This window comes from Notechis scutatus, chromosome 5 (genome assembly GCF_049901735.1).
Source record: "Notechis scutatus isolate UNSWTSFEM ecotype Mainland chromosome 5, rNotScu1.2, whole genome shotgun sequence".
NCBI lineage: Eukaryota > Metazoa > Chordata > Lepidosauria > Squamata > Elapidae > Notechis > Notechis scutatus.
In genome coordinates this window covers 82442195-82469633 of record NC_142013.1, presented here as the reverse complement: position 1 = coordinate 82469633, position 27439 = coordinate 82442195, and the positions used below count along the sequence as shown (strand labels likewise).

The following is a 27439-nucleotide window of genomic DNA, read 5'->3' as shown; positions in this document are numbered from 1 at the left end:
AGTTTATTGACAGATTTAGTACCAGTGATGAAATAAAAAAGCTTAAAGAGCAATGAAGTTATAAGCTCCTTTTACAACCTAGGTAAATCGTTTTTTAAATTTGATTGTTATAATATCTGAATTAGCCTATTAATTAATTAGCCTATTAATAGGATATAGCGCTAATAAAATTATCTTACTGATTGGGTTAATTCATATGCATTGAAATATATAACTAGGCATAGAAAGAATGAGAGAACGTTTCTGAAATTGTTATTTCACCATAGCCATTATCTAAAAGCCTTGAGTTCCCAGCACTAACTATTAATTTTCTTGTGGCTAGCTTGCAATACTATAGTTAATATTCTTATTCACCTTGTTAGTACCTATTGCATTCTCTGTGTTGCAGAATTTATAGGGTTTAATTGCTTTTTGAATTAGCAAAGCAACATGTGTGGCTTAAAATCCATCAGATTTTCTCCTGTACTCTTATCGTTTGTTTAATGTGTGTAAGGAGATTTTCTTTGTATCTCAGAATGGGAAAAACTGAAGATCTATAAAGAGATCAATTTTTGTCATGTGGTAAGAATTTCCTTTATCCCTTTATTGCTCAGAATTGGTTCTCAAGATTTTTGCAGCCATGATCAGGGATCTCTAATTATGGTGAAACATTGTGTGATAAGAAAAAGATCAGCTATGTAGTCTATGGACTCTGGAAGAAGAGTAGAATATACCTGTCTGTAACTAACAAATCAAGGCTTTGATTACTGCAATTTCATCTTAAACATTGAACAGGAAGGAATCAGGGGCAGCATTATTTTCTTCCTAGAATAATATGATAGAGGCTTCCTTTCTTCAACTCAATTTTTGGAAAACCAGCTTTGCGGAGGAGCACATTAAACTCAGTTGCTGATCGTTCTTTCCCTTCAGTCAGGATCAACATTAACAAGGAGTAGAAGTGGGCTGCTAAAGGTCCTCTTTTGTCTTCATCAAGAAGTATTTCAACTATTAAGACACCGCCACCTGTTTCAAAATATATATTTCAATTATTCAGAGATGAGAAAATGCTACTACAGTACGTATTCCAACAGCCCAATGAACATTTCATAATGCTTTGAAAATACCTCAATTAATATTATGAATCCTTCATTTCAGATGGTGTTTTTCTATACAACTTCAGATCATCCACATAAAGAATAACAGAATAACAATTTTGTAAGGGACCTTAGAGGTCTTCTAGTCCAACCCCCTGCTCAGGCAGGAAGTCTTATACTATTTCAGACAAATGATTGTCCAATCTCTTCTTAAAAACTTCCAATAATTGTTCTGTCAGGAAATTTCTCCTTAGTTCTTTTCTCCTTGATTAATTTCCATCCATTCAGAGGTGATATTCAGCAGGTTCTGACCCGTTCTGGAGAATCGGTAGTGGAAATTTTGAGTAGTTCGGAGAACCGGCAAATACCACCTCTGACTGGAGATTTTACAGTATCCTTCCCCTGCCATGCCCACCAAGCCACGCTCACAGAACTGGTAGTAAAAAAAATTGAATCCTACCACTGCATCCATTGCTTCTTGACCTGCCTTCAGGTGCTTTGAAGACTAGACGATTCCCTCTTCTTTGTGGCAACCTCTTAGATATTGGAACATTGTTATCATGTCACCCTAGTCCTTTTGATTAGACATGCCCAATTCCAGCAACCGTTCTTTATGTTTTAGTCCCCAATAATCTTTGCTGCTGTCCTGTGCACTGTTTCTAGATTCTCAACATCTTTTTTACATTGTGGTGACCGAAACTGGATGCAATATTCCAAATGTGATCTTACCAAGACATTATAAAGTAGTATTAATACTTCACATGATCTTGATTCTGTCCCTCTATTGATACAGCCTAGGACTGCATTGGCTCTTTTGGCAGCTGTAGCACACTGCTGGTTCATATTTAAGTGATTGTCCACTAGGATGCCAAGATCCTTCTCACAATTACTACTATTCAGCTATGTACCACCTACACTATACCTGTGCATTTGGTTTTTCTTGCCTAAATGTAGAACCTTTTATTTGGTGGTGAGGAAGCCTGGCAGATATTTTTGATAGTCATGGCCTGAGTTATTCAATATTGCCGATAGAAGAATCAATGTAATGATAAACAGTAGTAGTAATAGTGGGTCTCCCTGAAATATTCCTCTCTTGATATTAAACCTTATGCCCAGTGACTTGCAATGATGTTTTCCATTGTTCCTTTGATCTTTGTACACAACCTCTGACATTTCTACTGACTCCTATTATTTCTAGGCATTGAATTATCCAATCATGTAGCAGGGAGTTGAATGGCTTCTTGTACTGAATCCAAGCTACATTTTAGTTGATTTCTTGCAGTTTTCCAAAATCATCTTGTCAGTTAAGACCTGATGTTTTATTCCTTTACTTTTTTGGGCAATTTTCTTTCTGCTCATGTGGAAAGAGCTTGTTTTCACCTAGTTGCTGTTGGACTGCATGAACTACAATACCAGTTAGCAATCTGAAATTTGTAATTGGCTTATTTTTATATTCTTCCACCATGAACAGGCTATTACGTATCAACTCAGTCATTTTTACAACATTTAGAAGGATTCCTGATATATATTGCCAAGAAGTAGCAAAGAGTCACAGGGACACACTGAGAATTCTTGCTAGTTACATTTTTCATAGAACAGCCACTAAAATATGACTGAATCTGATCTGCATAACACAGGTCCTTTGGGATATAGAGCAGAAGTAGCTGCTACAATTAACCTGGAACCATTATTTTTCCAGCACTATAGTTGAATTAGTTATTCTAAGATGCCAATTCAAGGCTCAGAAAAATTGGATCATGAATTTAAAATTATAGTAGATTTCAGGAAGCTGAAAACGTGAGCCGTATATGAACTTTGCCAGTTTCCTAGCTGATTTAACTTTCTGTGATTAAAGGATACCTACCAGGTTTGCAGGCCTGGTAAACTTTGCATAACAGCTGCAAACAGGTCTCGTCCGACCAGTCATGCAGAATCCTGGCCAAAATGTACAGGTCTACTTCAGGAATGGGATCTTTAAAAAAATCACCTACAAAAAAATAAGTTATTTAAGTTTCATAAAGCACCATGTCTTCCAGATTATTTCAACAGATTAATCTGTTCTTCCTTTCAAAACCAGACCTTCCTAATCCAGTCTGCCTTTCTACCTGCTAAAGCTTCTTGTGCTTTGCAAGACATGAGTTCAACCCACATGGAAGGTTGCAGCACATCCACTTTTACCTGCATGGAAAGTGATCCTGGACTCTTCTGAAGGCAAACAATTATTCTTAAAGGCTTCCGCTAGTTTAGAAAGGTCAAAAATGGTCACAGAACATTTTGGGTAGAGTGAAATCAATTCCTTAGCTAAGCCACCAGTGTTTCCTTAAAGAAAGAACAAACATAATTAAGTAACTGCAAAACAAATATTTGTACATGTCCAGCTATCTGAAACTATTTGCCTATTATTTCTCTACAGCTGCACCTCAGATTGATTGAAATTGATTGAACCAACTCCAAACACGAACGTGTTCCAAACGCGAAGCCGGTCGCTAAAGAGCCAGAAAGCAGCAAGGGCGCCAGGTGGAAGGGACAGGGTCACGGTCACACGGAGATGCCCAGAGAGCAGAGCGCACATAACTAAAGGCGGCGCACGCAGTTGGTTTGGGGACTACAAGGCAGCATCTGCGCCTCTTCCCGGGCGCGTCTCTAGGCTGCTTCCGGAGCTACGGGGCGCTCTCCGTTGCCTACCGGCCCTTCTTCCTTGGGCTCCCTGCCATGGGGTACACCCACTTCCTCCTGCAAATTACGCCTCGCAACTCTTCTCTCCCTTTCCTCTCGCTCCAAAAAGATTGCCATCATATCCCGCCGATTCGGGCTTCCAGCCACGTTGTGATCCACTAGTGAGGTTGCCATCTCAGATGGAGGCATCGCAGTCTCCCTCTCTTGCTCGCTCTGAACTTCGCGTGGACCAAAATAAAAAGATCGCCTGCCGTCATGTTTGGAGCTGCCACTTCCGCGTTTGGAGCTCCAAATGGCGGCGGCACTCCAAACATGGAAGCGCCAGCTCCAAACGTGGTGGCGGAATGGGCAGAAGGGAAAGCAACAGCAGTGGGTGCCAAAGGTGTCTGCAGCAAAGGTGTTTGGTGGGAGTAGGGAGCTCCTCGCGCTTCGCCATGATCGCCCATTAGGAGCGGCTGGTGGTAAGGAATTCCTGCCCGCCGGGCGCTCCTAACGGCAAGTCTCCCGCCCTTCCCCCTTATGTTGCATATTTTAAGATAGGCCTAAATTTGGGGGGAGGGGCTTAATTTGATTTTATGCCCCAAAAACATGCTGGGCCTTCCTATTGGTGGAGGCCGTATTGTTGGAGAAACATGGTAAGACTCTGGAGAAGAGAGTTATAAATTTTAACAAAAGCCTTGGATAACCAAACAAAGTGCAGTGTGCCCTTTTTACTTTTTTTAAGCTGGGCTATTTCTTACTTTAACAAACCGCCTCCTTACTAGCTTACTTTTTGTAATAGCTATTTGGATCTTTGGCCTTTGGAACTTGTTTTTGTCTTTCTTTTTGTTTTTGAAGTCTAATTTTTACGTTTGCATTTTATTTTAAAGGAAAAGCTTTAGTATTAATGATTTCCTTCCTTTTTCTTTCTTTTTTTTAAGGGAGTAGTCTCTTTTCTTTTTTCTCTCTCCCTCCCTTGTATTTTTTTTTCTATTTACCTTCCATATTGGTATTTTTTTGTGGCTTTCTTTTTTTTTGTTATGCATCCCTTTATACCTGAGACTTTTTAATTGGATTAAGGTGTTGAAGAACCTGAAGAACTTTTCTTTTCTCTTCTTTAGTTTTTTATTTTTCCGCCTGTTCCAGGATTTAACATTTTTTTCTTTTTGTGTGTGTTTATGGTCTTTTCTTCCATTTTTGAGTTTTTACTGCTATCTAACCAATCAATTGGATTAAGGTATACAAGAACCTGAAGAATTTTTTTCTTCTTCTTCTTCTTGTTATTATTTGGCTTCTTTTTCCCCCACTATTTTTACTTGGAATTACAATTGGTTATTTCACAAGTGGATTAAGGTCTAGAAGAACCTGAATATTTTGAATTGTCTGAAATGAGTAGAAAACTAACAGCCCCTGATTCCTCAACTTCTATTTCTTCCTCTTCACCATCTGGAGGACAACGCTCAATACAGATGATGTTACAGCAAGAAAAAGAACAGGAAAAAGTGACGCTGCAGATGATTATGCAAGGAATTCAAAATATACAAATAAGAACAAAGAATATTGAAAAGAGAACAGAGAACATTGAACAAAGAACAGGAAAAATGGATGAAATGGTGGAGAACATTCAACAAATGATGATGAAGTATGATGAGAGATTCCAAAAAATTGAAGAAGTCAAACAAAGAGATAAGAAGATTAGAGATATTGATAGCAGATTAACTGTGGTTGAACAAGATAAAAGTGGGATGTTGAGATGGGAGATGGACAGATCAGAATTTTATCTCAGATTCCAAAACATAGAGGAAGAAAAGGGACAAAACCTAGCTGAGATAATGATAGAAATTTTGGCTGAAGCTCTGGAAATAACTAAAGAGAAGATGATGGATGGAATAGACGAGGTTTATCAAGTCTTCACAAGATATGCAATGAGAAATAGCTTACCAAGAGAAGTTCACATCAGATTTACAAAGAAAGCCATTAAAACGCAAATATTGCAAGTAGCAAGAGAGAAAACATTAAAATATAAAGACAAGGAGATTGTGGTCCTGAAACAAGTACCCAGAAGAGTGAGAGAGATGAGAAGAGAATACCGATTTCTGACTAAAATTCTACTTAAAAAAGAGGTGAATTATAGATGGCTGATTCCAGAAGGTTTAATGTTTACATGGTAAGAACAGAGGCATAGAATTGACTCAATTGAGAAAGCTGAATTATTTTATACAGAATATTTTGGAGGGAAAGAGGAGGAGGCAGAAAAAGAAATGTCACTAATTGAATTCTAAGAGGACTGCCAAATAGCGACTGAAAAGGAAGAAGGTGCAGTAGGCGGAAAGGTGGAAGTCAAAGAACAACATGAACCAAGATCTACGAGAGCTGCTAAACCTAACTACAAAATATAACCATGGAAGAGAAAAAAACTGATTACAATTAACATAAATGGACTTAACTCAGCTGTTAAAAGAAGGAAAATTTCCATAAATTAGAGAAATTAAAATTTGATATAATATGCCTACAAGAAGTACATATTAAAAAGCAACATGAACAATTGCTGATACAGCCAAAATTAGGGAAAATATTTACTTCTTTGACACAACGCAAGAAAAGAGGAGTAGTTTTATACATTAAAGATATTATCCCAGCGAAATTGATCTATACCGATGATGATGGAAGATTACTAATGGTAGAAATAATGGACAATAATATGAAAACACTCCTGATTGCAATCTATGCCCTGAATGACAATCAAGAAGAATTTTATAGAAAATTACATATGAAAATAATTGACCTGGACTATGCTAATATAGTATGATGGGAGACTTTAATGGAATTGTAGATAACAAATTGGAGGATACAGCACAGAAAACAACAAAGCAAAACAGAAAGACTCTCCCTAAATCCTTTTTTAAAATGATAGATGAAATAAATTTAAAAGATACATGGAGAGAAAGAAATGCTAAGACTGAACAATACACCTTCTATTCAAACAGACATTTATCATGGTCCAGAATAGATATGATACGGATGTCAACAGAATTGTTAGCTAATATTCAAGAAATAAATATTGAAACAAGTACTTGGGCAGATCACAATCCAATGACAATTAAATGGAAAGGACAAAGAAGAAGATCTAGATGGACGTTAAATAATACTATATTAAAGGAAAAAGACTTCATACAGTGGATGGAGAAAGAACTGGCTTTCTTCTTTAGAGAAAACAAAAAAGAAGATACATCAATGCAGAACGTATGGGATACAATGAAGGCATATGCCAGAGGCTTGATAATAGACTATACAAGGAAAAGAAATACCATGAAAAGACTAGCCTCTAAGGCATTAGAGGATGAGTATAAAGGACTTGAAAAAGAGCTACAGAAAATGCCACAGAAAAAGGACATTAAGTTAAAAATGGACATAATTAAACAGAAAATGGGACTAATGGAAAAAGAAGAACTAGCACAGAAAATCAGAGGTGCGAAACAGAACTATTTTGAAGATGCAAATAAACCAGGTAGATGGTTAGCATACAAATTGAGAAAGGAGAAAGAATCAAGGAAAATATTGCAATTAATAGATGACCAAGGCCAAGTTTGCTATGATAGTAAAGAGAAGAAGGAAATTATACGAGACTATTATGGGAAACTATACACACAAGAGAATATTGATGAGGATAGAGTTAAACAGTACTTACAGAATGGTAATCTACCCCAGATACCTACAGAGATTGAAACAATGTTAGAAAGTAATATAACGATGATGGAGTTAACTGAAGCACTTAAGAAGCAAAACAATGGAAAGGCATTAGGCACAGATGGACTTCCCGCAGAATTTTATAAAACACTACAAGAATCGTTGAATCTTCCATTGCTAGAAGTTATGAATGAAGTTATGTTAAAGAAGATACCCAAATCATGGCCAGAAGCTTATATTACACTTGTCCCAAAAGAGGAGGCCAATCCATTACAAATCAAGAACTATAGACCAATTTCCTTACTAAACGCAGATTATAAAATTTTTGCTTCAATATTGGCAGAAAGACTTAAAAAATACTTAAACAATTTTATCCACCCTGATCAAAATGGATTTCTGCCAAAGAGACAAATTAAAGACAATATGAGAGTAATCTTGGACACTTTGGAATACTATGAGGCACACCCTGAAAAGCAAATGGCTTTGATATTTTTAGATGCACAGAAGGCATTTGATAATGTGAATTGGCAATTCATGTTATTACAGCTGGAACAGATGGGCTTTGGTAAAAAATTTATTCAAGCAATAGAATCTATATATCATAACCAAACAGCAAAGGTAATGACAGAGGGAGAACTGACAGACTCTATTGATATAAGAAAAGGAACAAGACAAGGGTGCCCACTATCATCTTTGTTGTTTGTGTTAACCTTGGAAGTGTTAAACAGAAATATTAGAGAAGAAAAGGATATAAAAGGGATGAAAATTAAAAAGGAAGAATTCAAGTTGCAAGCATTTGCAGATGATCTGGTTTTCATTTTAGAAGACCCACTAGAAACAGCATCAAAATTGATAGAAAAGATAGAGACATATGGGAAGGTGGCTGGTTTGAAAATAAATAAAGATAAGACAAAGATTTTGACAAAGAATATGCTATCAAGACAAAAGGAAGAACTGGCAGATCTATTGAAAATTCAGGTCACGAATAAGATCAAGTACTTGGGGATACTTGGGGATACTTCAATGTCCAAACGCCATCTTATTTGGTCTAGAGGTCACCAATAACAATGATGACATCACAACTGTCCGAAACATCATCAGGGATTATCAAGCATCAACCATCTCCGCTGATGAAATACTTGACATTTCACGCATTGGCCGAGAGCTCAATAACAGTGACGGCTCTGTGGCCCCACGCCTGTGCAGAGTCATTTGCAAAAATGAATCAAGCAAACGTAAATTCATTTATACTATAAACTCACTCGCCAAAACCAACACCAACCATAAGAACCTCCGTTGCCGCCCTGACCTAACCATACAGCAACGTGCCCGCTCCCGTGTACTCCGCATTGAACTCAAAAACCGTCTAGACAATGGAGAGAAGGACCTGTACATTGACTACCATGCTGACTGTATCAAAAGTAAGCCACGCAACCCAATACTCAGCTTTTACCCTCAACCACAACCCTACCTCAACCATTCCACCATCACCCAAGACTAGGCACGCACGCCCCCAACTACCTCAATTCCAACTACTGCCGGCCTTAAATGCAAACTACTCAATGCAAGAAGCCTCGTGAATAAAATACCTGAATTTCTCATCCTCCTAAATATGGCTAACTTCGACATTATATTTGTCTGTGAAACATGGCTCAATGCATCTCTCCCGACTCCATTACCACAGTAAGAGACTATCATGTTTACCGATCAGATCGTGAAAATCGTCGAGGAGGTGGTGTTGCTATCTTCTATAAAAAATCCTTACATCTAAAAAATATCCAAGTTACCCAGGAGCTTGCTCTTCCTGAGACCATCATCTGTGAACTATCCTTAAATATCACAATTCGATTCTTACTATGTTACAGAGCACCTGATTATGACATCGAACATGTAAACAAGCTAAATACATTACTAACATGGGCTGCATCCTGCCCATACCCTTTTATCTTTCTTGGTGATTTCAATCTACCTCATATTGACTGGACCCTAAATGATTGTACAACTGAAATCATACACACAACCTTCTACAATGCTATTACAAATCTGGGACTGGAACAACTAGTAACCAACAACACTAGACTAAACAACTGCCTCGATCTCATCTTCTGCAATAGTTTGAATTTAATTTACGGAATACAAACTAAAGAACCCTTTTCCAGCAGTGACCACAATATGATTGACTTTTGTCTCAACATACGTCCACACAAAAATCACCACAATGATGTAATCCCCAATTGTAACTTCAAAAAAGGCAACTATGATCTTATACACAACGATCTCTCATCCCTTGATTGGCAATCTCTATTCAATGGATGCAATACTGTTGAAGACCATTACAACATATTTTTACTTGAAGTCAAAAGAGTCATCAAACTATACGTACCAACAACAACTCCCAAAACAAAACAAAAAAGCAGATTACCCATATCAATAAGGAAACTTCAATCCAAAAAGAGATCACTCTGGCGGAAAAACAAATCTGGTCACGTTGCCAATTTCAAAAAACCGATACAAAAATTTATGCCACCAGATAAAGACCGAATGCACCAATTATCACATTAAACAAGAGGAAAACCTTCTAAGCACCAATTCCACCCGTGCTTTTTAAAATTTTGTAAACAACAAACTAAAAGACTCAAGGTCCATCCCTCCCTTGATAGGACCTGATGGTAAAGACTGCAACGACGACACCATTAAAGCCAACATCTTTAACACATTCTTCGGCTCAGTATTTGTAAACAGCAATGGATCATGCCCAGTATTTCCTAGCCGTACCACAGATAACAACAATGATCTAATACATATCGACTTCACAGAAGACAATGTTGAAAAAGCACTACGCAATCTAAAACCATCTCTATCTATTGGACCGGATGGAATATGTGCCTACTTCTTAAGAAAGCTATCCACTGTCATAGCCAAACCTCTAAGCATAATCTTTGAAAAATCTTTCAGAACCAGCTCCTTGCCTAACCTATGGTCACAAGCCACAGTCATCCCCATCTTCAAAAGGGAGACCCAAGCCTAGTTGAAAATTACAGGCCAATCTCCTTATGCTGCGTCACCTGTAAAGTCATGGAATCAATTATTAACCAATCCATCATCCTCCACTTAGAGACAAATAACCTACTCTCCAATAAACAATTTGGTTTCAGAAAAAAACTATCCTGTAATCTGCAACTCTTACACTGCAAAAACATATGGACGACACAACTCGACCAGGGCAAAGCAATAGACGCAATCTACATAGACTTCTGTAAAGCCTTTGATTCAGTGGTACACGACAAACTACTCCTAAAAATAAAATCCTATGGTATCTCTGGACAACTGAATAACTGGATAGAAGCATTCCTGTCAAACAGACAACAAATGGTCAAAATCGGGAGTGTCCTATCAAATCCAGTACCTGTCAATAGTGGTGTTCCCCAAGGCAGTGTTCTAGGACCAACTCTCTTCATACTCTACATAAACGACCTCTGTGATCATATTAAGAGCAATTGCGTTCTCTTCGCTGATGATGTAAAGCTGTTCAATACCACAGACAATACTGCTACCCTACAAAAAGATCTTGACTATGTATCAGAATGGTCAAACAAATGGCAACTTCAAATCTCAACAAATAAATGCTCTGTCTTACATATTGGCAAAAAAAATCAGAAAATAAAATACAAGCTGAATAGTCAAGATCTTGTTGATGACCCATGCTCTGTAAAGGACCTTGGAATACTCACCTCTAATGATCTAAGTGCTAGAGCCCACTGCAACTACATAGCCAAAAAGGCATTAAGAGTTGTTAACCTAATCCTACGTAGCTTTTTCTCTGGTAATATCACACTACTAACCAGAGCATACAAAACATTTGCTAGACCAATACTTGAATACAGTTCATCAGTCTGGAACCCACATTATGTATCTGATATTAGCACAATTGAGAAAGTCCAGAAATATTTCACAAGAAGAGTTCTCCACTCCTCTACTCATTGTAGAATACCTTATGCCACCAGACTTGAAATTCTAGAACTAGAAAACCTTGAATTACGCCGTCTTCGGTCTGACTTAAGCATGTTATATAAAATCATACATTGCAATGTCCTACCTGTCAATGAATACTTCAGCTTCAACCATAACAACACAAGAGCACACAATAGAAACAAACTCAAAGTAAACCGCAGCAAACTTGATTGCAGGAAATACGACTTCAGCAATAGAGTGGTCAATGTCTGGAATACTCTACCCGACTCTGTAGTTTCTTCCCCAAACCCCAAAAACTTTAACCTTAGACTGTCTACTATTGACCTCACCCCTTTCCTAAGAGGCCTGTAGGGGGCGTGCATAAGCGCACCAACGTGCCTACCATCCCTGTCCTATTGTTTCTCTTATTCTTTTATTTTTCTTATATGTACCCATTTCATGTATTCACAACTATGTATACATTTATACTTATTATCTTGTAAACAATTGGCAAATCAAATAAATAAATAAATAAATAAATAAATATACTTGACAGCAAGATGCAGTACACTAAAAGAGAATAATTATATCAAACTTAAGCAGCAGATAGCGCTAGATTTGGTGAAATAGGAAAATTTACAACTGTCATTAATAGGGAGAATATCAACAATCAAGATGAATATACTACCCAGAATTTTATATTTGTTCCAAACAATTCCAGTTAGGCTTGGAAAAGATTATTTTGAAGATTTAAATAAAATTGTGTTGAAATATATATGGCAAGGTAAGAAAGCGAGAATAAAGTTAAAACTTTTGCAAGATGCCAGAATAAGAGGAGGATTTGGTTTGCCTAATTGGGAGTTGTATTACCAAGCTACAAATTTGATGTGGGTTAAGGAATGGATTAAGAAATACTAGATTGTTGACATCAGAAGGACATGATCTGTTGTTGGGGTTTTCTATGGTATAAAGGAACTAAAACACAGGGGTATTTTAGAAGACATTATATACGGGAGTCTCTGTGGTTAAATTGGGAGAAGACTAAAAGGCAATATTATTTGAAAATTCCAGTCTGGCTATCGACTATTGATGCATTTTCTTATTTTATAATATATAAAAAGGAACAAACAGTTAGATATGGTGAAATATTGAATGAAAAGGGTGAACATAAATATATGCAAAAATTAGAGGAACAAGGTATAAAGATGAATTGGTTTTCATATGCGCAAATACATTTAAGGTATGACAAAGATTCTAAAACAGAAGGTTTCTATGATAAACTGACTGATTTAGAAAAGATTTTGACAGGTACTGATGAAAAGGTGATTAAAAATTATATGGATATTTATTAGAAATTAAACTAGAACAAGAACAAGTTAAAGAAACTATGATTGCTTGGGGAAGAATTTTGGATATAGGATTGATCTAGAGAAATGGCAAAAATTGTGGTCTCAAAATTATAAGATGACAATGTCAACAGCATATAAAGAAAATTTGTATAAGATGTTTTACAGGTGGCATTTTCCCCCAACAAGAATAGCAAGAATGTTCAAGAACAAATCCGAAAAATGTTGGAAATGTCATCAGATACCAGGCTCATATTACCATATGTGGTGAACTTGTGCGGATGCCAAAAAATACTGAACTAAAATCCACACGTGGTTGGAAAAAATGACAAAAAAGCATATAGACTTGAAACCAGAGATATTTTTATTGGGAGTTTTGCCTGAAATACATAGTAAATAATTGATTGTAAATGTATTAAGAGCGGCTAGGATTGTATTTGCCAAAAACTGGAAAAATGAGAAAACACCATCACAGGAGGAAATCATTAAGAAAATATTGGAATGTGCTGAAATGAATAGATTGACATTTGAAATCAGAGAACAAGATGATAAACAATTTTATAAAATTTGGGATCTATTCTATCAATGGTTAGACAATAAAACATGGTAATGAAATATGTAGATTCTTAGAAAATAATAAATATATAAAGATTTATTCTTTTCTTATTATATCTACAAAATGACTGTAGGATAGATTTGAGATGATAATATGAACTGTCATAAAACAAATTAAGTAAAATATGGATTATTTCATAAAACATGAATGAATAAAAGTATAGTCAAATGATTGATTAACAATGATATTAATGTACTTAATATTTGATTGAAAATATGAGAATATATACAATGTAATTGTAATTGAAGACTACGAAATGGAAGCACAAAACAGTTTGTAAACCAACCAACACACTGTATGTATATATATATGGAAGATGGCTTGATGTTTTTATGTTTTGTCTGTCTATGTTTGTCTTAAAAACCAATAAAACACATTTGATACAGATTGAGCAGAAAAAAACCTGAACATCATCTCAAAGGGCACCAAGTCCTGTATCATCGTCAGTCACGTTTTTTTACACCCTCAAAATGCTTCCCAGGCAAATTCAGTTTTTGGGTCCTTTGTTCATGAGCCTGCTATTCTCTGATTTCAGTTCCTTCCATCTTGGCTAGCACAGCAAAAAGGCAGGAGAAGACTGTTTTCTGAACTGTCTCCCCTTTGCCAATTTCTCCACTGTATCATGTCAGAGTGATTAGTTAATCCTTTTTAAAATAGGGGTATTTGCCCACTGTATAGTATCTTGTCAGAGTGATTAGTTAATTCACTTAAAAATAGTTATGGTTATACTTACCACCCAGATCGCAAATGAGTGGGAACTGGGACAGGTCAAAGGCAGAAAGCACTTCTCTTCCTAGGACAGGCCAGTGCTCATTAAGAAAACCGGATGAGGTTTGTAACTCTTCCTTTGATCTAGAATTCAAATAAACGCTACCAAATAAACATCTCTAAATATAGCTTTATAAACTGCTATTGTTGTTATTATTTTTAATATCTGTTTATGTTTCAGTGAAAGCAATTTTTTACAGGATCATTTAAATGATGGTGACCAGGATTTGGAAAACTCTGTATGTGATACGTGAAACAGTCCTGCCATTTCAGTGGCCAATATTATAATGTTCTTGAAACAAAACAGATTCATACAGTTGCTGTATTGCAGGCTAGTGCTTTGTACATTAAAAAGAAATGCCTGATCAATTATATAAGTCACAACAGTATTCCAATGCCATAAAAAAGAGGTTGAAGATGATGCTAATGATGGGTCAAGAACATATAACAGAGATATGGACTCTTACCCCAAGCTGGCATGCTTATTCTAATGGGTGGTTCTTTTTCTCCTGCCAACGAACAGCTGATTTTGCCCCCAAAGCTGGTTATTTGATGGCTTTGCTCTCTGTTTTTTTGAAAAGGGGACTAGGAAAGATCCAAGATCTTCAGATTATCATACACCTACGAAGAAGAGGGGATGGCCAGAATTCTTGATCTTGGAATGTTTGATGTCTTGCTAACATTTCCCTTCGGTTGTTCATTTTTCTTAAGGGTCAGGCTGATAGGTCTGTAGTTTCCTGGTTTCCTTTTTTGAAGATGGGAACTACATCAGCTCTTTTCCAGTCCTCTGGCAGTTCCCCGGTGCTCCAAGATCTTTGGAAGATATAGTTCAATGTTTCTGAGATCTCGTCTGCCAGTTCCTTCAAGACCTTGTGTAATCCAAGTGGTCCTGGTGATTTGAACTCGTCTAGGAGAGACAGGTGCTCACTTACCATTTTCTTCCCTTATTTTAACTTGTGTTCCTAATCTGTTTTTTGTGGTGTTGTTTTTAATAAGTTAGACTGTTTTTTTCCCTTTGTGTAAAGACAGATGCAAAAAATGAGTTAAGTAGTTTTGCTTTCTCCCTTGTTGCTTGTCACCTTGCCACTTTCTCCCAGCAATGGACCAATTGTTTTCTTGATTTTTTTTCTTGTTTTTAATATGTTGGAAGAAGCTTTTTTTTGGTTATTTTTTACTTTTGTCACATTATGAGCCTTAGATTTCCTCCCTTCATCTTTCCAGGCTTGGGCTATTTGCTGATATTCTGCCTTAGTTATGTGCCCCTCTTTCCACTTTTTATACATGTATAACCCCTTGCTGGACTTTTACAACTTCTTTTGCCCTTTCAGTATTTACATTTCTTGACGAATGCATCTTTTTCTTTTATATATACTGAGAATATTTGCACCAAGACAAATTCCTTGTGTGTCCAACCACACTTGGCCAATAAAGAATTCTATTCTATTCTATTCTATTCTATTCTATTCTATTCTATTCTATTCTATTCTATTCTATTCTATTCATTTCCAAACTACTTTCATTTTAGCTATAAGGAGGTTTGTGATGAAAATAAAAATTTTTGGCTGTGAAAGTCATTCAATTGGACTTGCAATTATACAGGATTATGTTATAAATTTTGCTCTTCCTAGCTTTTTTTTAAAAGCATTGATATTTATTTCTTAATTTTTTGATGGGAAATTTCTTTCTTTAATCATTTTTTATTCTGGGGGAAGAAAAATTTATTTCCTTGTGGATACTGGGCTTTGCCTGATGTGCTTCTCTTGTCCTTAAAGAAAGAACAGTGGGTTTCTCAAATGTTTCTAAAAGGAGATGGATTTTCTGGGAAGCATTCAAAAAAAGAATGTTATCTTACTTGAAGGCTTTATTTGAAACTTGCAGGTTTTATTTTATATATAAAGAAAAAATTGTTTATGTATAATAACAATTAACAGATGTGCAAACTCAAGACAATATTTAAAAGTAGGAAATAACAGTTGGGCTTATTTGCAACTGGGCGAAAACCTGATCTATTGCTATCAAATGTACTTGGTTTGGTAAATACAAACCTGCCAGAAAAGATTGAAAGGAATATAAATACAAGAAATTCTGAGACAATGAAATTGATAAAGGATGGACTGGACTTCCTTGGTAAGGGAATTGTAGTGTTTTCAAGGAGAATGTTTCAACAATGGATGTTGCACAACAGAAACCCATGAACTTTGAAAATGAGATGCCTAAGGAAAGGTTTCATTAATAAAAGTCAAATGAGGCTATTTGATTCTGGACAATAATGAGATAGATAAGATAACATTTGGGGTGATTTATGGTAAATAAGAAACTGTGTAGACTTTCTGTGAGTAAATGATAAAAACAGACTGTTAACAGAGTGCCTTGAATGTTAACTTTGCTGTTGTTTAACCTGTTAACTATTTTTTCCTTTATATATGCAATGAATCAATTAGTCAATTGGGTTTCAAATAGATATAGAAGCTTATAAATTTTGGACCTGCTTTGCAAAGGGGGAAGCTATTATTGTTGCAATAGATTTGTCAATGTTCAACTAGTGGGGACATGTGTTTTTGTCTTTTGTTCTTTTCAGATTTTTTTATCATTCTTGGTTTTTTTTGTCTCTGTTAATACCATGTTTCCCCCAAAAATTACTTAGCCTGAAAACAAGCCCTAGCCCGATTTTGACACCTGTGCCTAATATAAGCTCTACCCCAAAATAAGCCCTAATTAAGCCCTGCCCACTTCATCCCACTCTCTGGTTGTATGAGGTGGGGTGAGGCACATGTATAAAAATTAAGCTAGGGTGGGAGTGGGGTGTGTGGAGCTGCCCAACATGCCCTACACCTACTTACCTTAGGACCGCTGTAGCCAGGCCACCCATGCTCCAATACCTGTTGTGCTGCTGATTGACTTCTTCTGAGGCTGCTTGTGGCTGGATGCCACATGGCACATTACGCCAGTATTGCCACTCATAGCAGGAGATGGTGTGGCTCATCGTGTCGGTGTTGCTGCTCATGCATGCAATGGCACAACATGCCATGCAGCCTCCTGCTGCGAGTGGCAGCATCAGTGCCATGCAGCTTCCTGCCACGAAAGGTGACCTTGGCGTGATGAGTCATACGGTGGCTGTGAGTGGCTGTAGAAGATATCGAGCAGCAGCCCAACAGGTCTCAGGGAATGAGAAGCCTGGCTGCAGTGGTCCTAAGTAAGCGAGTAAGACATTCCCCAAAAATAAGACCTGGTGCTTATTTTGGGGCCCAAAAGAAAATAAGTCTGGGTCTTATTTTGGGTGAAACACAGTATTTTTTTCTTTTGGTACTTTGTATTTTAATCTTCTGAATAAAAAAAAAAGTTAAAACAAATTACAGAAAAAACACTGACATTGTGAAGACTAATCATGATTAGTTGCTCATGAAACAATTTATTTAATGAACATTCTTTAAAATTTTAATGTTACCTGTAAATGATCTCAAAAATGTTGGAACAGCCATATATTGATGAAGTCTGATTATTTCCTTTCCTAGAAGAATTTTTTAAAAATTAAAAAGGGACAAAACAATCATTTTGGCATTTTCTTTTGCACAGAGGTAGATCCTGAATGTCTACTGTATTTTGAACAGTTCAAAATTTATTGTAAAGGTTTCATTATTAAGCCAGTTATCCTTCACTTTCTTAAGTACAGTTCAGTACAATCTGGTAATTTCATTTTAAAAAGTAGCAGTATGGAGGTGGGGTTGGGTTCTTTTAATATTTTTGATTTAAAGGAAGTTTCAGGAGAAATATCAGTTTCTCAGGCTTATCAATTCACCGTTGATGGGTCTGTAGGGAAAAAATATCCTCCCCCAATATTTTTGTCTTCAAATTAATGTTGGACCTGACTAGGTCAAATAGAGCTGTTCCTAAGTCAAGAGGTTCTTTTCATTGTAGAGTTTAAATGTTGTGAACAGAGATGGTCATTCTAGTAATTGGCAAACAAGTCTGGGGAGGCCTACCTGATGAAGACTGGAGTGATATACAGGTAGTCCTCAGGTTACAACCATTTATTTAGTGACCGTCCAAAGTTATAACAGTATTAAATGACTGGTCCTCAGAGTTCCAGCCATTGCAGAATCTATACAGTGATAATAATTTATGATGTTTCCTATCAGCTTCCTGCAAGCAAAGTCAGGAAGTTGGAAGCTGTGATCACAGGAGGTTCTTGCTCAATGGTCTGTGCAGTCCTCACATAATGATGGCAACTGAGACTGCTAGAATTACAGTTGCTAAGCCACAGGGTCACAAGCATCATGCTTTGTGATTGCATCAGTTAGTGATGGAAAATTCAGCCCTAACTGCATATGGAATTTGAGGATTATCGTAACAGGAATATGTTGACATTTTCATATTATTAAGTAGCACTCAAAAAAGGTTTACATTTATCCAGATTTCTGATTTTTTATTTTTTATTGTTTAGAAATTGTTCTTTGAATTTTTGCCTTTGCAGCTGCTGCTTTTCATTTTACTTTAACTTAAATATGCCTCTTGTGATCTAAATTACATTTATAATCAAACTTTGGAAGTTGTTTTTATTGGCAGAGACCTCTAATACAGGGGTGTCCAACCTTGGCAACTTTAAGCCTGGAGGACTTCAACTCCCAGAATTCCCCAGCCAGCTATTTTGATATAAATTAGTTTTATTTATTTAAAGTTATTGATTTTGTAATCGGTATAAATAATCTGAATTAATATAAATTTTTTAAAAAACCATTGTTAAAATATCACAGTGTTTTTATGGTTCATATTTATTTGAAAAATTAACTGACTATTGTTAAATCCATGACAAATATCCTAAAGCATTTTTCAAGTCAATTACTACTCCTATTTACAAAAAGTTACCTATCATTTATAAACTGTAATCTCAGTCTTCATCTTAATGAAATGACTCTATAGCATAAACGTTTGCTTTTCTTGCTTTTATTAGGGTTTGGGTTTCTGTTTCTTGTGCAAAGCTTTTTAATAATGGAATCAAGTAAAATATAGAGGAAAAATTGTCAGGAGCAACATCAGGTCAGTAGCATAACATAAGATGCTCTTTCATGTTCTATCTTTATTTATTCTAGTTCACTAGTCCCATGCTGGGACTGTTTACCTCACAGCATCAGGCAAATGTTGCATTGATGGATACATAACTTCAGAATAAAACTTCATGGAATAATACTGAGACTTTGGACTTGATTTGACCAGGTAGAGATTGGTAATGTCTGTGTTTTCATAAAGATCTAAAAAAGAAACAAAAATTACAGGTGTCGTTGTAGGTAAGTGTCTTTCAATTCACTAGAGTAATACTTGCAATATTGTCTTAAACTACTTCTTTAAAAACAAATTATGTTGTATTTATGTCAAGCATTTGATAATAATAAGAAAGACAGTTTGATGTAATTGTTAAGGCACCAGACTAAAAACTTGGAGAGTGTAAGTTCCTATCCTACATTAGGCACTAAGCCAGCTGAGTGACTTTGGGCTAGTAATCACTTCCTCTCACCCATAGGAAGGAAGTGGCGGCAAAGCTCTTCTGAAAAACCTTACCACAAAATCTGCAGGGACCTGTGGTATCTAGGCAGTTTCAGACACAACTGAACGCAAGGGGAAAATAATCATAATAATATAATCACAGGTGCAAATAATCCTTTTAGGTGCAAATAATACTTTAGGTGCAAATAATGACTTTTAGGGGAATAAAACTGATCCCTAAAACAAAGAAGGGTCTACACAATATGACATTCTATAGGTCTGTTGCGTTGTTAAATCAATATTTTTTAAAATCACCTATTGGCCAGTGGAAGATAGTAAATGCATTTGTAAATTATAATGTAAAAGGGGATGCAATGGCTCAGCTGTTAAAGATGCCCCGGGCAGCTGAAAGCTGACAGCCTGAGTTCAAGATCCAAGTGCTGCATGATGGATGCAAATAATCCTGACTTTTAGGGGAATAAAATTGATTTGTGATTATCTTTAAAGCAAACAAGGCTATACACAATATGTTCTTTTATAGCTCAATTGCATTTTGAATCAATATTTTTTATAAATCACCTATTGGCCAGTGGTGTGTAGTAAATGTATTTGTAAATGAAGTGTGCTTCTTGGCAAACATGTATTTATCTTTCCACATTTTCATTTTATTCAAAAAAAAGTTAAAATATGCAACTACAAAAACAAAACAAGGCATTTAGAAAGGTGCATTTGTCGTGTCCGTCGCAAGGAATGAGACTCGGAGCCAGTGACTTGGTTCAGCTCATTTATTAGGTCTCCGAGATCGGCTCGGCTTCAGAAAGAAAACGGCGGCTTTTATTCTTTGGCCGCCACGGCCAATGGCACCGCTTTGAATCTCCCGCGATTAGTTTCCACCAATCGCGGGTGATTCACGGCGGGCCAATCCGGGCGGCTCACTCAGCCAATCAGTTCGCCGCGCGTCTTGTCCAATCGCTGCGCGGTTCTACAAGAATGGTAATGACCGTACAGAACACCCCTCCCCTCTTGGTAGGGTCCTACGTAACGTAGTCCCGTAAGTAGGCGGGGCTTCGTACTTGTCTACTTGACCTCCGCAGATTAGTTGGTGCTTGGCTCCCGGCCGGTTCGGTCGGGTTCTGTGTTGCTCCTTGTCCTGTTGATGGAACCGTCTGGAAGGCTGGGCCGGGCCTTTCGTCGCAGCTCCCTCCCGGTCTACCCGGGCTGGTTGAGTTGCGGTTGCCGCTCCCGCCTGGTCTTTCTGGGCTGGTTGAGCTGGCCTGGCTGCTTCTTCCTGGTGAGGTGTCGAGCTGGCTGTATGCTGGTGAGTATTCCTGGTTTCTTTCTAGTGGGGTTTGGTCTTTTGGGCTTTCCCTCCCCTCTTGGTTTGTGTTGGGGGGGTTCCCTTCTGTGTTTGTTTCTGTTTGCGTGTCGGTTGTGTTTCCCGTGGCTGTTCTAGACCTTAACTGGTCGATGTGTCGTTTCCATGCTCGTCCGTCGGCTGTCTGTAAGCGGTACGAGTGGGGGCCTGTCACTTGGGTTACGGTTGCTGGTACCCAGAGTGGGTCTCCGGTGAGGTTTTTCGCGTATACCGCGTCGCCTGTTTTAAAGGTTCGGTCTTTGCTTGAGGAGTTTGGGGGTTTTTCAGGGTTGTATGTGGGGTGCAGTCTGTCGAGTGGGGACCTTAATTTTCTCCCCATCAGTAATTCCGCCGGGCTTTTATTGGTTGTTGTATTCGGGGTTATGTGTTGTATAAAGAGCATTTTGTTTATTTTCTCTTGGATTTCCCCGTTTTCTATTTTTTGGATAGTTTTTTTGGTAAATTGAACCATCCGTTCCGCCCTCCCGTTCGCCGCCAGATGTGCCGGCGCTGTTAACGCATGTCATATCCCCCGCTCCGCTAGGAATTTTTCGAATTCCAGCGAGGTAAATTGGGGCCCGTTGTCGGATACGAGGACGTCTGGGAGGCCGTGGGTTGTGAATAATTTGTTGAGTTCTTTGGTGACGGCCTCCGTGGTGGTAGTTCTCATGTTGCTTACCTCCAACCAGTTGGAGTAAGCGTCTACCGTGATGAGGAAGGTGTGGCCTTTTGTGGGCCCGGCAAAATCTATGTGGATCCTGGACCATGGTCCCCTAGGGTTTCCCATTCCAGGATTGGGGCGGCGGGAGGGCTGGGTCTGGTTTCCTGGCACCTGCTGCACGCTGCCACCCAGGCCTCGATTTGTTTGTCCATCCCTGGCCACCAGGCGTAACTTCTGGCCAAGGCCTTTGTCCTAACGATGCCTGGGTGTCCCTCATGCAATAATTCCAAAACCTTTCCCTGTAATTTTTCCGGAATAACAACCCGGTCCCCCCAAAGCAAACAACCTTTTTGCAATGACAGTTCTGTTTGTCGGTTTCGGAATGTTCTGAAGTTTTCGTCGTCATCCCTTTCGGGCCACCCCTTCTCCACCCAATGCAATACCCGCGCCAGACGTTTGTCTTTATTAGTTTCCTGGGCAATGTCTGACGCGGTTATGGGTAGATCGGGCAGAGTCTCTATGCTGAGGGTGGTCGTCGTGGGTGCTGGGTCGGTGTCGAAGTCTGGTAGCGGTGTGCGACTCAGGGCGTCTGCGTGGGTGATCGTCTTACCGGGTCGGTGCGTGAGCCGGTAGCTGTAGGCGGCAAATTCGGACCACCTTGTCATTCTAGGGGATAGAATGTTCGGGGTGGCCCTGTTCCCTGCTAGGATTCCCAGCAGCGGCTTGTGGTCGGTGACGATGGTGAAGGTTCAGCCGTAGATGTACTCATGGAACCTTTTGACAGCAGCAACGATGGCCAGGGCTTCTTTGTCCAGCTGACTGTAGTTCCTTTCCGGTTTGGTGAGGGTTCTTGAGAAGAAAGCGATGGGTGCTTCTTTTCCGTCGGGGAGCGTGTGGCTGAGGACGGCGCCAATGTCGAAGGGTGATGCGTCGCATGTGACAGCTATCGGTAGGGTCTCTTTGTATTGGATGAGGACGGCATCCGAGGTGAGCAGGTCCTTGGTTTTGTTGAAGGCGGCTTCCTCGCGTTTCCCCCAAGTCCACAGAGCCGCCTTGTCCAGGAGCCTATGCAAGGGTTCCGCCGCGGTCGCCTTTTGGGGCAGGAAAACATTGTAAAAATTAAGCAGTCCTAGAAATGCCTGTAGCTCCGTTTTATTCTTCGGCCTGGGGGCTTCCTTGATTGCTCTGATTTTTCCTCGGTTGGGTGAATTCGTGCCGATCTAAGAGGTACCCCAGGAACTCGACCCTTTCGGTGTGTAGTTGGCATTTCTCTTTTTAACCTTCAGCCCCGCATTTTTGAATTTGGTTAGGACCTCCCTCAGGCGACCCTCTAGTTCTTTTTTGGTTGGTTGCCGACACCAGTACGTCGTCAAGTAGGGCACCACCCCTTGATTCCTTGCAGGAGTCTCTCCATGAGGCTCTGGAATATCCCTGGGGCCACGCTGACTCCAAACTGGAGTCTCTTACAACGGAAAGCCCCCGGTGGGTCACTATGGTTTGCGCCTCGGCCGTTTCTGCGTCGACCGGTAGCTGCTGATAGGCTTGTGCCAGGTCGAGCCGCAAAGACCTTGCCTCCCCAGTGAGTGCAGGAGATGCTGCACTACTGGGACGGGGTAGGCGCTTTGCTGCAAGGCGCAATTGAGGGTGGCCTTATAGTCCCCACAGATCCTCACCGACCCATCGGGCTTGACGGGGGTGACTATGGGGTCTCCCACCGGGCATGGTCGATTGGTTCGAGGACCCCTTGTTTGATGAGCTTGTCTATTTGCTCATCAATCTTTGGCTGGAGTGCGAATGGCACTCGCCGTGGTTTCAGGCGAATTGGGGGAACGCTGGGGTCTAGGCTGAACGAAATAGGGGGCCCTCGGTACTTGCCTAGGGTGCCGTCAAACACTTCCTGGAAGTCCTTCGCGAGTTGTTCCTCCCAGTCGGCCTCCCCGATGTGGTCGATGCCCGTCACCTCGATTCTGAGCGGCGTGAACCACTGAAGTCCCAAAAGGCTAGGGCGGTCTCGGTCCACGATCGTCAGGGGAAACCTTGCTGTACGCCCCTTGAAGGTTACCTCGAATTGGCCTGTTCCGACTACCGGTATGCGATTCCCTTGGTAGTCCTTGATGATTAGGCTTTGGCTTTCCAGCCCTCCTCTGTGGATGGCAGGCACCAGGCGCTTGATTTCCCGCCATGCAACCATGGAGAGGTAGGACCCGGAGTCCACTTCCATCTTGCATGGCTCGCCCTCGATGCCCACCTCCACATATACTTTCCGGGCGTCTGTGCTGGAGGAGTGGCCGATGACGACCGTCTGGTGGGTTTCCTCTCTCCGCCTGTTCCCGCCGTCTCGTCGGCCCCGTCCATCTTGGTTCCATCGGCTTTCGGCTTGGCGGTCTCTGGGCCTGGAGGGGTGCCATCTCGTCTCCGGTCGTTGTCAGTCCCGCCGCCAGGGACAGTAGGCAGACTCGGGCGATGTGGCCTCTCTTGTCGCAGTGCCGGCATATTGCATCGAAGAATCGGCACTCCGACCGAGGTGGTCGCCTCCGCACCGGCGCACGGTTGCCCGACTTACGACCCGTCGATCGCGCCGATCTCGGTCCGTCTGGAGCCAATGCACGTCCTCTTCCCGTCGGTGGTGTTGGAGGCGGAGTCGAGGTCGCCATGGTGTGTGGTGGTCTCTCGGCGGCTTGCTTCGGAACGCGTCTCGGTTGCCGTGCCTGCCTCGGTGGTCGCATTTCGGTCTTCGGTGTCGGACCTCCGCATCTGGGCCGCCGACTTCCGGGTTGCCTCGGCTGCGGTGGCGTCTGCGAGGACGTCGGCGAGGGCGATGTCGCCTTTTGCCATCAATCGGCTCTGGAGAACTGGGTCTCTGAGTCCCAGGACGACGCGGTCTCGGAGTGCCTCGTCCATGTCCGTGAAGCCACACATGCCTCCGAGATTCCGCAGGTCGGCCACGAAATCGCTGATGCTCTCGCCCGCTCACTGGTCTCGTCGGTAGAAGTCGTGCCGCTGGATAAGGGTGGGCACGTCGGGGCATAGTGGTTCCCGAGCAATGGCCTGAGATCGGCCCAGTCCATTGTTTTCACGTCCTCTGGTTTCGCGAGGGCTTTCGCCATTTTAAACACTGCGGGCCCGCAGTGCGTGAGGAAAACCGCTCTTTTCTTCTGCCCGGTTGCATCCTTTAGATTGCTACTTTCGAGGAACATCAGGAATCGGTCGGTGTACGATTCCCAATCCTCAGTAGCCGGGTTAAAAGGTGCGGGCGGTGCGATGCTGGCCATCTCGTCGGTCTCGTTTCCTCTGGACAGGTGTCCGATGGGGATCAGTTTTGGGATCCCACCTTCGTCGCCAGTGTCGTGTCCGTTGCAAGGAATGAGACTCGGAGCCAGTGACTTGGTTCAGCTCATTTATTAGGTCTCCGAGATCGGCTCGGCTTCAGAAAGAAAACAGCGGCTTTTATTCTTTGGCCGCCGCGGCCGCGGCCAATGGCACCGCTTTGAATCTCCCGCGATTAGTTTCCACCAATCGCGGGTGATTCACGGCGGCCAATCGGGCGGCTCACTCAGCCAATCAGTTCACCGCGCGTCTTGTCCAATCGCTGCGCGGTTCTACAAGAATGGTAATGACCGTACAGAACAGCATTAAAAACACGAACACAAATACACATGTGTATATTTGTGGTCTCACTCTGTGTTATTACCATGCTTGCCACATATTTAGGGCGCTGGCAGAAGAAGTAGGGAGAATTTTTTTCAGACTGGAATAGTGATGAGGCAGCCAAAGAAAAAAAGACACATGTCCTTTAACTCTTAGTGAAATACATTCAAGGCTGTGGTTAGCAGGACTTAAAGATAAGCCAGCCTCTAGACGTGTACCAGTTATTTGGCCAAATGCAATGGCTATTTTTCATTTTTCAAATTTCATTAGAGTTGGGATTTGGATATATTTTTATTTTGAAAATTGGTTCAATCCCATTGTACAACAGTAATGTTCACAGTTTGGAAACAAACTGTTTTGTTGTGAAAACAGCAGGGACACCATCTCAAAATGCCAATTTTTTGCTCTTCTGATTTATATTTCTTTGCAAGTATGGGACTATAAAACTTTGGGAAGAACAAAAAGGTCCTGTGATGCAGGCTGGAACAAATCTCAAAGAAAGTAATAATGGACTCAACACATACAAACACATACACAAACCCAGTTACTGCACACCATACCAGCTTTCTGGCCTGTGATTTCTGGATGCCCCCTTTCTCCAACTATGGACTTGCCATGGTAATGGCTTCACGGTACTCCACATGGGGGTTCCCTCTCAACCCTCCAAGGAAATGTCAGGCGATTGGCCAAGTGCAATCAAACGCTACAAAAATGAAACACCAGTGTAGACAAGAAACCAAGGAGAGGAATAGAAGACTTGCAACACTGCAAGAGAGACAGTACAACAGCGTGAGTTCCAACCAGAGGTGGTATTCAGCAGGTTCTGATCAGTTCTGGAGAACCGGTAGCGGAAATTTTGAGTAGTTCAGAGAACTGGCAAATTGGCATTTTACAGTATCCTTCCCCTGCCACACCCACGAAGCCACGCCCACAGAACCAGTAGTAAAAAAAATTGAATCCCACCATTGGTCCTGACTACAGGATTTTCCTGTCTAATACAGGATTGGGATACATAAATATCCGGGAAACGCCGGGTTATCAGCTAGTTATGGAATAATTGTTGGCCATTCCAGTTGCTTCCTGCTTCTCACAGGATTACCTTTGCCATCTTTCCACTCCAGTGTCAGGAGCTTTAACCCCACACAGGCCTCTAGCAGCCTCTGCATCCCAGTGGGGCTGGTGCTCAAGCGCTCAGCAACAGTTGTGGAAGACAGCGGTTCCCCTGATTCCTTCAGGACATCAAAGACACCCAGCTCACAAGCAGTTGAAATGATCTAGGAAGAAAGGGAAAACAAAAGCTGTGGCATTCCTCTCAGTTCTATTCAATAATCTCCAAATCTATCTTTCCATGGCTCTTCAAAGGAAGATATAGTTACTAAATTATTTAATAAATTGGCTGGGAGATTTATTAATGGAGATTAACGTTAGTCTTTTGGATATAAAAACTCTAACAGTGATAAGCTAAAATCATCTGTGTAATTAAAAAGCCAAAAGGTGTTATTAAACATATTAAGGAATTTACCTATGTCTAAAGCATGCTGTAATGAAATTTTGTCAGCTGTAATTGGGCCCCTTTTAATTTCTGATAGGCAAAAGGGGAGCATATCTGAAAAAAGAAAGTAACCTATTGATGTCCACTGAAGCCAATTTGCTCAGAAAGCACAAGAAAGAATTTTGTGGCCATTTATTACTGACCATTTCATCACAACATAAACTTTGGTGATTCTATTGTTTTCACAACCATTGAGAAATGGAGGTCTTTTGTAGTTTCAAAGTTAAGATTTAATATTTTCAAGTATTACCCACCTTACCTTGAAAGTTATAAATGAATGCTGGTATCCAAACAATGTTTGAATAGTTTTGGTTTCTTCTATTGAACTCATTGTACTTGGCTTCTCTCGTTGATCCAAAAGGACACTTCTCCAGCCAAACTTGGTATTCCTGTGTGTAAAAATTGCATAATATAGGTGTCCTTAAGATGTTCCAGGGCCAAGGTATGAAGTAGTATTAATGACAAAACAAGGACACAGAAGGTCTTCAAAAGTCTTTCAACAGTGGCTCCTGAATAAGTTTAGCTGACCCAGCATTAGAGGACAGGTATCTTATGAAAAGCAGAAACAAGAAATGGAAGGTCACCTTGATCTCCACAATGGATGAATGGCTACAAAAACTAGTGGAGCTGGCCGAGATGGCTAAATTGAC

General features: G+C 40.2%; 1 protein-coding gene across 1 annotated transcript; it reads right to left on the bottom strand.

Moving 5' to 3' along the window:
* On the bottom strand, positions 1-27174 carry LOC113411578 (acetylserotonin O-methyltransferase-like). The gene is made up of 8 exons (XM_026666712.2): positions 27049-27174; positions 26337-26511; positions 19213-19342; positions 17542-17604; positions 14062-14180; positions 3252-3392; positions 2938-3060; positions 1-1002 (listed from the first exon to the last, which is right to left on the bottom strand). Exons 1-8 carry the CDS (start codon positions 27118-27120, stop codon positions 794-796), a joined length of 1032 nt encoding a protein of 343 aa, XP_026522497.1. The 5' UTR covers positions 27121-27174; the 3' UTR covers positions 1-793.
* Between the last annotated feature and the right edge of the window lie 265 nt (positions 27175-27439).

Coding starts and splice junctions, on each gene's coding strand:
- LOC113411578 (XM_026666712.2), bottom strand. CDS start 27,120: ATGAGTTCAATAGAAGAAACCAAAACTATTCAAACATTGTTTGGATAC. Junction 26,512..27,048: donor ATTCATTTATAACTTTCAAG/GTAAGGTGGGTA, acceptor CTTTCTTCCTAG/ATCATTTCAACTGCTTGTGA. Junction 19,343..26,336: donor GGAGTGGAAAGATGGCAAAG/GTAATCCTGTGA, acceptor TTTCTTTTTTAG/ATCTTTATGAAAACACAGAC.